The sequence below is a fragment of the Juglans microcarpa x Juglans regia genome, chromosome 6D, assembly GCF_004785595.1.
Source record: "Juglans microcarpa x Juglans regia isolate MS1-56 chromosome 6D, Jm3101_v1.0, whole genome shotgun sequence".
Classification (NCBI taxonomy): domain Eukaryota; kingdom Viridiplantae; phylum Streptophyta; class Magnoliopsida; order Fagales; family Juglandaceae; genus Juglans; species Juglans microcarpa x Juglans regia.
The window spans coordinates 10,815,047-10,831,212 of record NC_054604.1 but is presented as its reverse complement, the minus strand read 5'-3'; the positions used below and the strand labels follow the sequence as shown (position 1 = coordinate 10,831,212).

At 38.5% G+C, this 16,166-nt stretch overlaps 1 protein-coding gene across 1 annotated transcript; it reads right to left on the bottom strand.

The window, feature by feature from the left end:
* Window positions 1–2,087: 2,087 nt before the first annotated feature.
* On the bottom strand, window positions 2,088–3,599 carry LOC121234395. Its single transcript, XM_041130326.1, has 2 exons — window positions 2,925–3,599; window positions 2,088–2,821 (listed from the first exon to the last, which is right to left on the bottom strand). The coding sequence occupies exons 1-2, from the start codon at window positions 3,198–3,200 to the stop codon at window positions 2,210–2,212; spliced, it is 888 nt and encodes a 295-aa protein (XP_040986260.1). The 5' UTR covers window positions 3,201–3,599; the 3' UTR covers window positions 2,088–2,209.
* Window positions 3,600–16,166: the final 12,567 nt, after the last annotated feature.

The window sequence follows — 16,166 nt, the reverse complement described above, 5'->3', positions numbered from 1 at the left end:
TATAAAATAATTTTTTTCAAATAGCTGTGCTTAAATTCGTTTCCCATATTCACCGTAGTAATGCTCATTTTGCCTACCTCTAATTTTCAATTATAGTCAGTGATAATCAATTAGGAAAATAACATCATTAAATTATAAAATCAATCCTTGTAAATTTGTGTACGATAAAATTTACATATCGACCAATCATTTATGAAACTAAATTTACGTATATAGCTTATAATATTAGCAACCATATTTCTAAATAAATTTGCTACAAACTTCCCTATCTATATAGATTAGTAATATATTGCCAGACCAAAATCAAATTTGTAATACATTTGAATCTCTAACTACACCCTTATATTGATAATAATGTCAATATTTATCAATATAAGTCAATGACCACTCCTAGCTTCCCACATACGTTTGGCAATGTCACCCCTAATTGCAGCCATAGCTCGGGCTGATTCGACGGTCATGTCAGGATAATTTCCTGAAATTGCGGCGTCGCTATATGCACGACCGCTTGGACTGAGCTCCATATCTCTCCACTCCTCGAACAACCAGTCATTCAGGCTCGTCATTCTAATAAAATTGTGTAACGTACAACATGCAATGATCAGATCCCCTTGCCTCCCAACTTTATAACCAGGCATGAGTCTTAAAATTCTAAATCGTGATTTCAAGACCCCAAATGTACGTTCTATTACGTTACGAATGCATGAATGACGATGATTAAAATAATCTTTATACCCCCTAAATCCCTGCTGACCCTGACGGTCACTTCTATGATATCTCTCTCTAGGATAAGGGGGCATAAATCCTCGAGTACATGGGTATGCCGAATCGACGAGATAATAATGACCTGTCAACCATTAACATTCTGAGATAATCAGGCCCCAAGCAACGAATCCCACAGATTTAATAACAGCAGATATAAAGACCCAAAATTTTTTAGACAAAAATAATTATATAATATTAAATATTTACCATCGAGAGGCATTGGAAATGCGTTGCGGCCCTGAGACAATGCATCGATGAATACACGTGCATCATGCGAGCTTCCCTCCCAACCAGTGTACAGGAATGTGAACTTCATGTCCAAGTCACATACACACAATACGTTTTGGGCAACTTTGCCATGCCGGTTGCGATATGCCTCACGCACCTCTGCAGGTACAACAGCGTCGATCATGGTCCCATCAATTGCACCAATGCATCCCTGCAAACGAAGAACCGGACATGATACATATGATTCCATACTGTTCAAGTAATTTACAAAACAATGACCCAATAAAATCATAATTATATTTTATTATCTACCATAAACAACTTACCTCAAACCAAGGATAATTTCTCGGATTGCCTGCAATTGTTTGGTGCACCCCGGATGTGTGAGTTGGGTAAATAAGATGTGTCCCTAGCCTACACAGGGCCTTCATAACGTTCCTTACATGGGCATTAACAGTTTCCGTTGAATGTTGAAATCGCTGCCCCACAATCCGTTGTTCGTCTCCAGCCGCCACTACCGATGTGAACATGCCTATTTGTTCCTCGACGGTCAGCCCTTTTCTAGTATCCTTCAAAAAACTATTTGAATGTAACAAGTTGCATAATGCGCGGAAGGCATCAACCTCAATTCGGAATAACTCGCGACAATTTCTTGGATTCCCATTCAAAACTTCCAAAATATATTGATGTCCCCGTAATCCAATATTGTGTTGTGGCTGTTTAAGCTGTTGTTGTGCTTCTCTACCAGCCCTCACAAGAAATGCGAGTGTCTCAAGATCATCAATTGCAAGGTCATCTTCACTACTATCAGTCCAACACACATTAGGGAACATATCATCTGCATCTCGATTCACGTTCATCGAGTAGCTTCCTGCTGACCAATTCCCATTGTGCACAGTGGGTTAATTCGTACATTTTATCTTTACAACAGTTGTAAATAATCTCTCTCAAGTTAACAAAATAATAAGGGGGCATTACGATAACCATATAATAATTAAACATAATCCAATATAATCATACATAATCCGAACAGAGCCTAAAACAGGGCCTTTATAATCCGTCCTCATTTCGATGAGATTACAACAATCAAACAGACAACCCACATTGGAAAAGTAGCTGTTTATAAACTCATCAAAGGAATACAAATGGTCTCTTGAAAAATAAAGGGTGACAATGCCATCGAAAATATAACCTAACAATTAAAAATGAGCCTACTTTAACAATTACGGGCCCAATCGTCCCTCCCTGCAGCATCCAAGGACAAGAAAAACTGTCGCATATCTGGGTTTAGTAATTCCTTAATTGCGCGAACAAGTTGGGATGACTCCAACCTCGGGGAAAGCTCTCTGAGCAACGTCGCACAATGATTAATCGGATCATACCCCCCATTGGTCCCATCACTAGGCTGTGACTCTTTGCTGCGCTTCGATGATTCCACAGCTTCTTGATCCTCATATCGTTTACGCCTCGTTCTCTGCGTCAGTTTCACCTCCTCCACGGCCTCAGAAAGCTGCACCTCAAAATCGCTCTTCTTTCTTGTCTTCGGCCTACGTGATGATTGTGTCACTGCATCGACTGAAGGTGACCCGATCCCCATCAAGTCAATAAAGCCATCATTGTCAATGGGCAATCCTTGTCGATGGCCTAGTGCGGGAGGGCGTCGAGCTCGCATCTCCTCATCCAGGCGCCGCTCCTCGTCGCTATCTGCGGGTAGCTGTGTTGATGCGTGTTGCATAGTCCCGTATGCAACTGAAGCGCCAAATATGGTGCACAACACCTCGTACTTTGGGCAGCCAAAAGTATGAAACCTCCCCCATTTCGATTTAACCTAACAATTACAGAAGAAATATACCCAGTTAATAATCAGACATCGAGTGCTCAAACGTACAGTTTGGTGCAATAAAGATGGTTAACTTTAATTAAAATTTTACCCTAATGGTATTTTCCCAGCACTCGTCACTCGCGACTACTGTCTTTGTGTCAGGATCCCAACCCATACCAGTTTGGCTCAACAAATCGGTAAACAAGCGCTGCATCCCCTTCAACCTCGTCAATTTTCCACGAACCTTATTCCCGTCAAACACTTTCTTCCCAACAGCGGTGAGTCGCTGTGCATAAATTCCATGCTCTCTAAACGTTATCTTTCCGCCCTTTAATCTACCTTGAAGGGCGTCCTGGTAGAGCATGTCGATGAATATCTCCTCCATGGCATCGCCTCAAAGCACATTATCCCGGCTCGTGTCTTCTGGGTCATCCATTTCAAATAGCTAAAATGGTAATATAAGACAAAAAAAAAAAAAATTCATGTCAACTACGCTACGTTATATGCGTTAATATGAGTAATGACCCGGAATTAAAAATGAGCCATACCTGTTGATACAGCTGATGTCTAGCAGATGAGCGTAATGAGTATCGCTATGGGAACATGGATGACGGAAGTTTATTAATCCCCATATATATTTGTTATATATAAGTACACAACAGTAGTAGAGGAGAATTGACAAAAATCAAAACACCCAACTACCACATTCAACTACATGCGTACCACAATAACAACCCCAGAAACATAACATTAATAAATACACAGGGCCATGATAGAAATTAACAAACTTGGAAGAATTGCAGATTTTTTGGTTATTAGGAAAGCTGATAGAAATTAATATAGGCATTCCCATGGTGCAGATTTTTTGGTTATATTATTTTTGACATGTCAGGATAAAAACAAGAATTTAAACAGATGCTTGTAAAATGAGTGAGTACTATAGATATTATTTAAGTATATTCAAGAGAGGAAACTTGTTTGTTAATAAGTATATTGAAGAGAAGGAAACATTGCGAATGATTGATGGTCTATCACTGCAGCCATTGGCTCCAATATGTGAGCTCTGTAGCACTCAAAAGTCTCAAGATGTTCATACAAACTACAAACTACAAAGTCACACTGTTTTGTACACTGGAAAACAGTGTGAAGTTGGAGAAATGCACACCCTGTGGTCAGTGCAGATACTCACACGGAGCACCAGTGAAGTGCCAAGCACGGAGTCTTCTACCTTGAGGGGTACCTTTTAATTGGCCAACAATGAATAATCTTCCAACATGGGTATTTTTTTTTTACCAAGTTAAAGTTAAAACTTTCAATTTTGCACGTCTATTTTTTGGTCAAGTTGTTATGGCCATTTTCTTGTGTGCTTGTCTTCATAGTCAAGGATGGAATGGCTGTTGTGATTCACGTTCATATATTGAGAATGAGCACTATGTAAACTTTAGATAGATAGAAAGTAAGTTGCTATAAGTTGCTAGGTGAACTGCAAATATGTAATTTGCAGGAAAAAGATCATTCGAACACAGAAAAATGTTATATTATTTATGTATGATACCATAAATAAAAAAATAAAAAACACTATATAAACATAATTCAATATGCTTAAAGCACATCAAGGTAGTGACAAATTATAAATTATAAACCATGATTCTCTCTTCAATGGAGACTTACAGGCCAAAAACCACTAGAGGATCAATTTCATTTGTACAATCTTATTGTGCAAGTTCAATACGTGGGGAATAAAGGCAATGTTCAACTGTCCTGGAGAGTTGGAATAGAGCTCCAGTATCTTCATTATTCTAAATTTGTATAAGCTCATGCGAATCAAATAAAGTGGTTTGACAGCTACTAAAATGAAAGTGCATGATACATCCCATATATATATATATATATATATATATATATATATATATATATATATAAGTTTGTTTTGCTTCAGGTCCCAAAAATGGGGGAAAAATAAAAGGCTCGGGCGCATCCACAGAAATTTGTGAGTAAGGAAAGTTTTCGATTCATCTAATCTAAGGATAACATGCTTTCTGTTCAATTCATATTAATCTCGGTCAATAACAACAAGCCGAACCAGATTAGGGTCAAATTCATGTTCAAAAAACAAGAGTAATGCCCACTGAAATTTACACATTTCGCATAAGGAACACGGCAGTAGATGAATTGAGATGAGATACACATACTTGGAAGGATCGTGTTGTTGGAGCCGTGGTGGTGATACGGGTACCCCGAAGGTGCTTATGGTGGAATCGAGTTCTTGAGGTGGGGTGTTTGGTGGTTTTCAGAATTGTGGCCTTCATTTGTGAGGGGGACACAATCAATTTCTAATGTAAAATCCCACGTTCCCACATACCTAAATCTACACTATTTGATGCGAATGTTTCATGAAAACCCTAGACAAAGGGTCGCAGCGTTTGGGTCAGGGGCAGGGGAATCTCTGTAGTGGAAGGGGGACGTGATTGGGTACGGTTACCAGATATGGAAGATCATCAAATCGGTTGCTTGGACTGAGATTTGTACGCGACTGACCTCCCTGAGTTGCCTCTGGCCATGGGAAATTTTGTTGCTTCTGAAACTCGGCTTGCCTTCGAACACGCCTATTACGGGAGATTGGAGATGAGCTGCTGCATTCAAGCCGTGATAAACGGCTCTTAACATTCGGTCTGGCGTTGATGATGGCAGGGAGTATCACTACCCAGAGTTGAGACGAGGTCTGCGCGGAGATGACCGCTGAGCCTGAGGAGCTTCGGTGAGGGCGATTCGTGTCTTGCGTGGAGCTGAGTGTGCGTGAACCGAATGGGTGAAGGGTGGGTGGGAGGGCCTTCAGAGCCATTACACCCGATGTGAAGTTGCCTACAGTCAAAAGTGAAAAAGCTGAAAAACAACGGTCATAAATCACATTTGTCTTATGCAAGAGTTTGCTCTGAGATGAGTGTGGTTTGACAGACCACTTTACCGTACGAAATCATCCTCACATATTCAAAGTCATCCTCATATATTCGAAGTCACCTTCGAATCCAAACCGGGGCTAAGTGAGAATGGTACAAATTGTTTTTTTTTTTTTTATATATATATTGGCACCAGGTGTCTGGGAATTAATAGCATTCCGACTAATTTTGAGGGTGCGCAGGTTATCGACAAGAAATTTCCCGCAAGTACATATCAGGCAATTCAAAAAAAAATCATCTAGTCTGATAGTTCCTAGAGTTTATTTACAGAGAATTTAAATCTTAGACTTACGGGAGCATACTCAAACCCAACGCCTTTACCACTTGAGCCAATTCCTAAAAGCTATGCCACAAATTAATGATCAATAATATAATAGAATTTGATTAATATATTCACATATGGTGCTTATATTTTGTAATAGAAAAATGATACTTCTACCGACAAAATGTACCGAGTAGTATTTTTTCTTAAAGCATTGTTGTGTGTGTTTATTTTTTGGTATTTTTTTAAAAAAATATAGACACAAAAATGCTTTCAAATAAAGCAAAAAAAAAAATTATAACACTGATCGGTATCCTTTCCGAAACCGATCCTCCATGAATGTACCGTCCTTGTAATAGAACAAATCGTAAAGATGATAGAATAATTACTGTATAACAACTTATTTTAATAAAATAATATTATTTTAAATTTTATTTTGATTTTTATTTTTGATTTGATGGGTTAAAATTAAATATAAAAATATTATTATATTAAAAATTGTATATAAATTCTGAATAGAGTGTTGAGTTATCACTGGTCAATCAAAAAAGTACTGTATTCTGGACCAAGTACAACATCATAAGAGTGTAAAGGACAAAGTTGTGTAAATGGCTTTACGACTCTTCTATCGATAAATTCTTGAACCTTTTTGCTCTTGCGAGTAGCCAAGATATTTTTGCTGCATATACTAGTTCTTAACTAAAATTACTTTTGTGACTATGAAACCATTTGTTTATGGTAATTTTCTTTTATCTTCTAAAGGCTAAAACATCAAATAATGAAGCTTATGGGGTAAATAAGTATCTAATTAATTTTAAAAAAGTAATTAGCGAAAATAGCATAAATGTTAGTTTTACTTATTAAGTGATTGTAGTCTTTCTCTTCTTGGTAGGGAACTAATGTCGAGTACTTCAATCATACACTTACTTCTACTGTATAACAAATACCAATGAGGATTTGAGTATTTTCTTCGTATACAACATCTATCTGTACTAGGAAAGGACGTGGCAGGGCGATTATTAGTCCTCTGCAAGGGTTTGTTTCGTCTGGGGATCACAAAGGTTTTTGTGCGTTTGCAAGCCCTCCGATGGCCTAGTGCTAGCAGGATGGGCGAGGGAGTTCAAACTAAAGGGACTAGAGGGGATTCTGAGGTTGGGAATGATAAGAAGAAGGCTGAGATAGATCCGGCTGTGGGAGATCGACAATCTTTTGTGCAGGTTCTTAAATTCATTGACATCAAACAATGAACCTAAAATTTGCCCTAGTTTTTAAATTCACTTCGACGAGGCCGTCCATTGATGTTCTACGGTTGAATATTATTAAAACTTGGGGATTCAGTGAGGTTTCGATGGTAAGCTTTATGGATGATTATCATGTGCTTTTGCATTTGGCTAATGAGAAAGATTATGTTCATGCGTGGGCTAGGGAAGGACGAGTTGTGGCTGGTTTTCAATTTAGGCTGTTTGATTGGACTGTTGATTTTGATGTCAAGAAGGAACCGTCAATTGCCCCACAATGGATTTTCCTGCCTGGGCTACCCTTGCATCTTTATAGGTTGGATTGTCTTTAGAGTTTTGCAACAAGATTTGGGAGATTTCTTGGGAGGGATAATGCTACCTTGCATCGTACCCGTGCTACAGGGGCTAGAATATGTGTAGAGGTGGATCTTCAAGATGAGATGGTTGATGGTTTTCCGATTGTTGTGGGACAAAAGCATCAAATTTGGCAGGAAACAGTTTATGAGAAATGAGGGTTTTATTTGTAACAAGTGTTTTCGACAGAGTCACACAGCTGTGCTATGTAGGGAGGGGATGCAGCCTAAACAAAAACCAAATCATATCAATGGAGGGAAGCTGGGAATAAAAAGGATGATAATAAAGTTTGGAAGGCAGTGGGCTTTAAGAACAATTCATTGAAAGAATGAGAAGTTGAGGTAATGGAGGGTGATAGAGGTGTAAGCAAGGAAGGAGTACCGTTGATAGAGGTAGTGATGGGAACCAAAGTGGGCCTAGACTTAAAGATTCTTTGCAAATTCCAGGTAAGCTAATTTCAAGATCAAAAGTTAAGAAGATCAAGGAAGCAATGCAAAGATTTGTGCAATCCACTTGAGGCAAGTCTAGCAAGAGCCGAATATTCAATATGGGCTTGAGAGAAGAAGATCCAGTGATCATGCACATGGTAGAAGCTATGGAACAGTGCAACATAAATTAGGGCCTACTATTATGATTATGTGATTGAAGGCCATGGACTTGTTTATTTCATTAATGGAGCATATTTTATTAGTTATAGGAATTAGTCTAAAATAATTGGGTTTGAGGATGTTAGGCCTACATATGTCTTATTTCTTATGAACTAGGGTTTTTTGAGAATGCCAAGTTTATGAAATTTGATGAATTTATTCATTGTGAGTTGAGTTTTACTCTTCTTGTTCTTGATAGAACTTTTGAACTTATCAAAGGTAAATCACAACCTTTGTGGCATTCCATCTTTATAATATGGGTTCTTGAGACGGGTTCTTCAATGGGTCTAGATTTTAATATAATCTAGGTTCTTGAAACAAGTTCTCATCAGGTCTAGATTATCTATCCATTGACTTGATTTTCGCTTTCTTGGGGAGTTTCCAAATTGATTGTAGATTCAAGGGATTTCATTCCCCGGGTTCATATCATTTGGTATTCAGAGCAAGGTTTCCAATCAGGTCTGATTCTATGTTTAAATTTCTTGCATCCTTAAATTTAATTACATTGTTCTAGGGTTGTCAAAAAAGAAAAAAATTACAGAAACAAAAAGTAGGCTGCCGAAATTGTTAGGGTTTTGAGTTTGGCAGAAATTTGCATCATCTAGGGTTTCAAAATTCTTGGGTTTAATGCATATAAGTTTGTCAATTGCTTGGAGTGCCGTTCTATTGGTTCTCGTCTATTTCGTTGTCAATTCTTATGTGCTTGAATTCAATTAGTTATTTTCACAAATGAGTATTACTGTTTGTGATTGAATTAGAGAAGAAAAAGGAAAAGGAAAGAAAATAAAGCAAAGGAAAGGAAAAGGAAAAAAAAAAAGAAAAAGAAAAGAAGAAGAAGAGGAAGAAGAAGAAGAAGGGTAAGAATATAAGAAAATGTAGCATATTTAAAGGTTGCTACATAGTTCCAACAAAGAGAAAGAAAAATATTTGTTGATTGAGCTTTATCATCAAAGGGGCTGAATATATCTTTCTAGTAGGTATCTTATTTTATAATTACTCTTTCTCTCGTATAAATTCCTTGAGTCTTGTGTCATTTTATCCCTTCATTGCTTCTTGTTTCTTAGATCTATATTACTGGTTGGAATAATACAAGGTTTTATTGTCTTCATTTAGTTCAACTAGTTCTTAAAGAACTTGAACGAGAAAACTATTGAGGTAAAAGGCAAGAGAGTATGAGACTAATATCGGGGAAAAGCCAATTAAGAGTGAAACACAAGTGGAATGTCATTATTCGAGTGTAAACACGTAAGGGAGTGTGTGAGATTTTCCACTAACATTCTTTTGTGCAGCACTTTACAATGTGTCACCGGAGTTACTCTTCACCAAAGAGGATGGTAGATAACTCATCATTTGTGTTGCAATCCATCCAACAACAGTTTGAGCAGTTGAACTTGGTGTTGGGTGAAGTGAGGGATAGGATAGATCATCAAGATACGGTAATTAGAAATCTACAGGGCAAGAGAGATAGGAGGCGAAGTGAGTCTAACGTTGAAAATGTGTATGAGAAAGAAGAGTATGGTGATTTTCTTGTTACTACGCATGCACTCAATACACAAATTAAGATGGATGATACCGAGTAGCAGAGCGAAAATATTTTTCATACTAGATGCCACATCAACAATAAGGTATGTAGTATGATTATTGATTTAAGGAGTTGTATTAATTTGGCTAGTACTACTTTAGTTGAGAAATTGAATTTACCTACCTTGAAACACCCTAGACCATACATGTTGCAGTGGTTGAGTGATTGTGGGGAGGTTAGGGTAAATAAGCAAGTGCTAGTTTCTTTTTCAATTGGAAAATACCAGGATATGGTCCTTTGTGATGTAGTGTCTATGCATGCTGGTCATATTTTGTTAGGGAAGCCATGGTAGTATGATAGGAAGGTGATCCATGATGGGTTAAGAAACATGTAAAGTTTTGAAAATGATGGAAAAACAATCAAACTTGTTCCTTTAACTCCAACATAGGTCTATGGAGACTAATTGAAACTCAAAAGTGAGGTTGCTCAAAAAAGGAAGGATGAAAATGAGAGTGATCAAAAAAGAAAGAGTGAGAGTGAGAGTGATCAAAAAAGAAAGAGTGAAAATCAGATTGATCGAAAAAGAAAGAGTGAAAGTGAGAGTGATCAAAAAAGAAAAAGTGAAAAAGAGATTAAGCTAAAAAGCAAGAGTGAAAGTGAGATTGAGCTAAAAAGCAAGAGTGAAAATGAGCTTGAGCTTGAGCTAAAAAGCAAGAGTGAATCTGAGATTAAGAAAAAAAGGAAATAATGAGGTTGAAAACGAGAGAGAGAAAAAAATGAGAGAGAAAAAAGATGATGATGAGGTTGAGATCTCAAGAGAAAGAGAGAATGAGTTGAAAAATAATTGTCAGGTCGAGAGTTCAAAAAAAGATGAAGAAAGAGAGAGTGATAGAAAAAAAAAGTGAAAAGCAAAAAGAGTGTGAAAAGGAAAAAGTGAGTGAAAAATAAAAAGAGTGTGGAAAGAAAAGAGAGAGTAAAGAAAGTGAGAGAAAAACAAAGAAAAAAGTAAGAGTGAGTTTTTATGCTAAGGCGAGTCTTAATACTAATGAACTTGATGTATCTTTACCTAGTGTTGTTGTCTTTTTGTTACAGGAATATGAGGTCATATTTCCTAAAGGTGTGTTTAGTGAATTGACACCTATTAGGGAGATAGAGCACTACATTGATTTTGTGTTAGGTAGTGGAGGGTGAACAAGCGGGAGAGGTGGTTTTGGATAAAGGCAAACAAGTTTTAGTAGATGAAAATCCAACGCCAGTTGCTGATATTGGGCTTATCGAAGGCGAGTCTGGTAACACAGTACAACTTGATGCAGCTCTGTTGGTTGAAAATAGTAGAGAAGATACTGGAGTGTGTGATGATGTTGGAGTGGTAAATGTGCTGGATGATAATGCAGGGGAGGACCCGAATATAGTAGGAGGGTATGTGGTTGAGCATCCTGAGGAAGTAGTTCGATGTTAGAATAGCTATGAAGTGCTCTCTGAAGAAGAAACAGCAGCATAGGTGAATTGTGATAAGGATTACTGTTCGGACCCGAGAGGTAGTCATGTGAATTCAGTGTGTATTGTGGCAAAAGATGTATCTGTGAGGAAGTCTCGACGGACGAGGGCCCAACCTAATAAACTGATGTTATGATTGGAAATCTCCTAGTGTGGAACGTTTGCGGGTTGGGCACTTCTAAAAACAGATTGCGGAAATTGATTCGTAGGTATAATATTTCAATTCTTGTGATTTTGGAACCTTTTTTATCTGTTGATAAAGTTGAAAGATGGGCTTTGGGAATTGGTTTTAACAAATCTAGTTCAAATATTGAAGATGGTGGTAAGATATGGATATGTTGGAAGGATCAGTTGAATATGGATTTGGTTAGTGTTACTAATCAGTCACTTACAGTATTATTTTCGAAAAATGGTAATATTCTGTTGGCTACCTTTGTGTATGCTAAATGTCTAATGGTGGATCAAAGACATCTTTGGGATCATCTGTGCAATTTTTCTTGTGCTGGTATTCCGTGGATTGTTAGTGGTGATTTTAATATTATTCAATCTAATGATGAGCGTGCTGGTGGACTACCAAGACCAAGGAGTGCTATAAATGAATTTAATGTATGCATTAATTCTTGTGGATTGCTTGATTGGAAAATTGAAGGCAAACAATTATCTTGGTGTAATGGGCAGCAAGGGATGGCGAGGAGTTGGGCCAAATTGGATCGCATGCTTGTGAATAATGAGTTTGCAGTGAAATTTGGCAATGTCTCAGCTCGGTTTTTGGATAGAAGAACATCTGATCATGCTCCTCTTCTGGTGCAGTTTGTAGTGGAATTTAATAGGTATGGTCCGGTACCTTTTCGGTTTCAAAATATGAGGGTTTCGCATGAAGATTTTCTAAAGGCAATTGAGAGGTCTTGGAAGGAACCTTTGGTCCAGGAAATGGCTTATTTATCTTGGTTGGAAAATTGAAGAGATTAAAGGTGGCATTACGTACCTGGAATAAAGATGTATTTGGTAGAGTGGAGGGGAAAGTTCGGGTACTAAGTGAAAGAGCTGAGGTGCTAAATGTGGAGATTTAAAACCAATAAACGAGGGAGGTTGAGTATGAATTTCTTGATGCTAGAAATGAGCTGGATCAGTGGGTTCAAAATGAAGAAACTCTTTTAAGGCAACAGGCTAAACAGAGATGGATGGATGAGGGAGATCAGAATACTAAGTACTTTCATGCTGTGATTGCTCAAAGAAGAGGGAATGCTATGGTGAAAAGTATGAGGCTTCCTGATGGTAATTGTTTTACGTCACCTGAGGAAATACATGAAGAAGCTACCAGGTATTTTGAACGGTTTTTGTCGGAAGAGGAGAATTTGTCCCATTTAATTAGTTCAGTGGTGGGCGATAATGAGGAAAGATGTTTGAGGTTGGAGCCATCTGATCAGGAGATTCATAAGGCATTATTATCTATCTCAAAGGACTCGAGTCCGGGACCAGATGGGTTTGGTTCATTATTTTCTTTGTCATGTTGGGAGATAATTCGTATGGATGTAAGAAATGCAGTAATGGAGTTTTTTCAAGGCACGGATTTACCAAGATTTTACACATCATCGTTTCTTGTTTTAATTCCCAAAGTGAAGGAACCTACAAGTTTTGACAAATTTAGGCCGATTAGTTTGTAACGTGATCTATAGAGTTTTTGCTAAGTTGATTGTCAACATATTAGCACAACTGTTGGACAGTATGATATCGCCAGAGCAGGGAGCCTTTGTTAAGGGTCGGAGTATTTTTCAAAACATTTCTCTCACCCAGGAAATGCTGAAATTATTACATCGGAACGCTCAGGGTGGTAATGTCTTTATGAAAATTGATATGTCAAAGGCGTATGATAGGGTGAATTGGAGATTTTTGTTACATGTGCGCACAGTTTTGGTATCCCGGCAGATTTTTGTGTCTTGATTAAAAATTGTGTTACAACGTCGTGGTTCTAGATAATGTTGAATGATACATTCAAAGGTTTTTTCAAGTCTAAGAGAGGACTTAGACAAGAGGATCCACTCTCGCTGTATTTATTTATTATTATGGAAGAGGTCCTTACGAAGTTGATAAAAGAAAAAGTGATTGAAAAGAAAGTGCAACTATTTTCCCATCTAATAAATTATCCAATGGTTTCTCATCTTTTATATGCAGATGACATAGTACTGTTTGCAAATGCTTTGAAAGGTTCAATTAAATGTTTGATGGATGTTTTGAAGCAATATGAGAGACGGACGGGTTAGAAGGTTAATTATGAGAAGTCGGCGATTTATTTTTCTAAGAGGTTGTCCTCACAAAAAGTTAGTGATATTTGGAGCGTGACTGGTTTTGTGCAAGGTGAGTTTCCTTGTAAATACTTGGGGGCACCGATTGTGGATGGAAAGCTAATAGTGAGGCATTTAGATTATTTAGTAGAGAAAGTTGAAAATAAGTTGGAAGGATGGAAGAGCCGATTATTGTCACAAGGAGGAAGACTCATTCTTTTGCAACATGTAATTTCGAGTTTGCCAATTCATCTTATGTCAGTAGTTCAAATGCTGAAATCAGTGATCAAGAAGTTACAGAGTTTATTTTCAGGTTTTTTTTGGAGAGAAAAAGATGGAAAGGGGAAGAGAAAATGAAAGGCGTGGAATAAAATGTGTGTTCCGGTGGAGGAGGGGGGATTGGTATTAGGAAGTTGGGGGAAGTGCAACAGTCATTATTTCACAAATTTGGGTGGCAACTGTTGACGCAAAAAAGTTTATGGGCGAGATTTTTTCGAGCCAAATATGTGAAGAATAAGCAACTGAGTTTGTGCTTAGGGAGAACATCAGGTTCCAGTTTTTGGGGAAAAGTTGTGGAGGGGATTTCTTTTATTCTAGAAAATTCCAAGTGGAAGGTAAATGAGGGTGACTTATTTTTCTGGTATGACAAATTCTTAGATGAGGGTCCTTTAAGTGATCTTGTGCAGCAAATGCAATTTCCTGAGATTAGAATTAGAGAGCTGGTGATTAATGATCTCTGGGATATTGGAAAGTTGCAAGAAATGGTAGGTCCTCGATTGGTGACACAGGTTATGGAGGCTGTTGGGAATTTGAGTAATAAGAAGGATTTGTTAATTTGGCTTCCAAATAAAAGTGGTGCTTTCTACACAAAGTCGGCATGGGATATACTTCAAGTGAAAACGAGGAATGATTGGTATCTTTGTGTTTGGAATAAGCTGCTTCCAAAAAAATGTCATTGTGTATGTTGAAGGCAATGTTCAAGTGCCTTAGTGTGGATGAGAGAGTCCAAATGGTTGGTATACCACTAGCCTCATGTTGCAATTGTTGTAACAAGGGTCAAATTGAAGACTTAGACCATGTTTTGGACAGGGGCAGTTTGTAAGATCTGTGTGGTGCAAGGTCTCGGCTGACTCGACTATTCCATTTCAGCCTCAACAAAGGTGGCATGATAGGGTCCATGCTTGGTTTAATCGAGCATCTCGGCAATCACAAGTGGGGACGTTAATGGGATTAATTCCTATTATTGTAACATGGAGACTGTGGAAGAGGAGATGTACAGCTCGGATGGAGGGTAAATATGAGAACGTGGGAGTGGTTTGGAGTTCAGTTAAATACTGGGCTCGGTATGTAGTTGAGAAAATAACAAAGGTGAAAAAGTTGTCTAAGGGGGATATGGACATCCTGAGAAGGCTAGTGTAATACCCTGCTCCTTCCTTCTTACGTATGCTCCTTATTTCTGACGTACGTTCCTTCTTTCTGACGTAAGCAAACTCCGAGGACAGAAACTATGTGATTGTCTACCCCTTCCATCTAGCGATTACGAGCCTCGTCATGCATGCCGAACCAAGATGGTGTGTTTCAAAAGATATTATATGACTTCTAAAGCACGGCCAGTGTTTTAAATGTACTGAAAATATTTATAAGGAGTAATTCCAGTGTTATTGAACTAAACTTGATTTTAAATACGACAATTATAATATTTTTTAAGAGCTCCAAAAATATTATAATTGTCAGAAATCATTTTTAATATTATTACTAAAATGATTTCAGTTATTTAAAATATTATGGGATTTAAATTATGTTGCAAGCTTTAATTAATTAAATGATTTTATCCTTTCAAATATATTAAATAAGACTTCATCATTTATTAATGATGAAGAATATTATTTTATAAACTAAAGTTTTTTTAAATAATATTCTACCTTAATTCTCTAAGTGCTTTTAATTAAGTTAATGTTTTATGTATTTTAAATCAGTGTTTGAGGCCCGTCGTTATATCGTTGCGTAGACCCCAAGACGAAGGGACTGGATTAAATACCCTGACCCCCTCTCTCACTTTTCCCTCAGTCCTCTCTCTCTCCTCCCTTAGCTCACGCGTAGAACGTACGCCTTCCCTCTCTCTCTCCGATGCTTCCATCTCGCAGCCCAGCGTCGCCGTGTGCCGGCAGGCCTCACCGCCGCCGCCGCCACCAGCTCCACCTCCCCTCGGCGAACCTCCCCCAGCCCGATCTCTCTCTCCAACGCTCTCTCTCTCTCTCCACTAGCCGTGCACAGCCCGAACGAGCTTAGTGCTTACTGCGCCGCCATGCACCGTCCTTCGGCGCACCACCTCCACAGCAGCTTCCCCTCCCACTAGCCATCCTCCTCCACCGAAGCTGGCCTCCACCGTGCAGTCCTCCCTCTCCCTGCACGGTAAGTAGCTGAAATGGGTTTTTAACCCATTTCTCCTCCTTGATCCGCCACCCACAGCCACCCACGGCCACCAAGCACCATCATGAACTTCCCCTTCCCTCCCCCTTCCTCCTCCACATGACCCGAGACCCATAGCCTCTCTCCTCCGCACGGGTTTCACGCCCCCCACCACCGTACGCT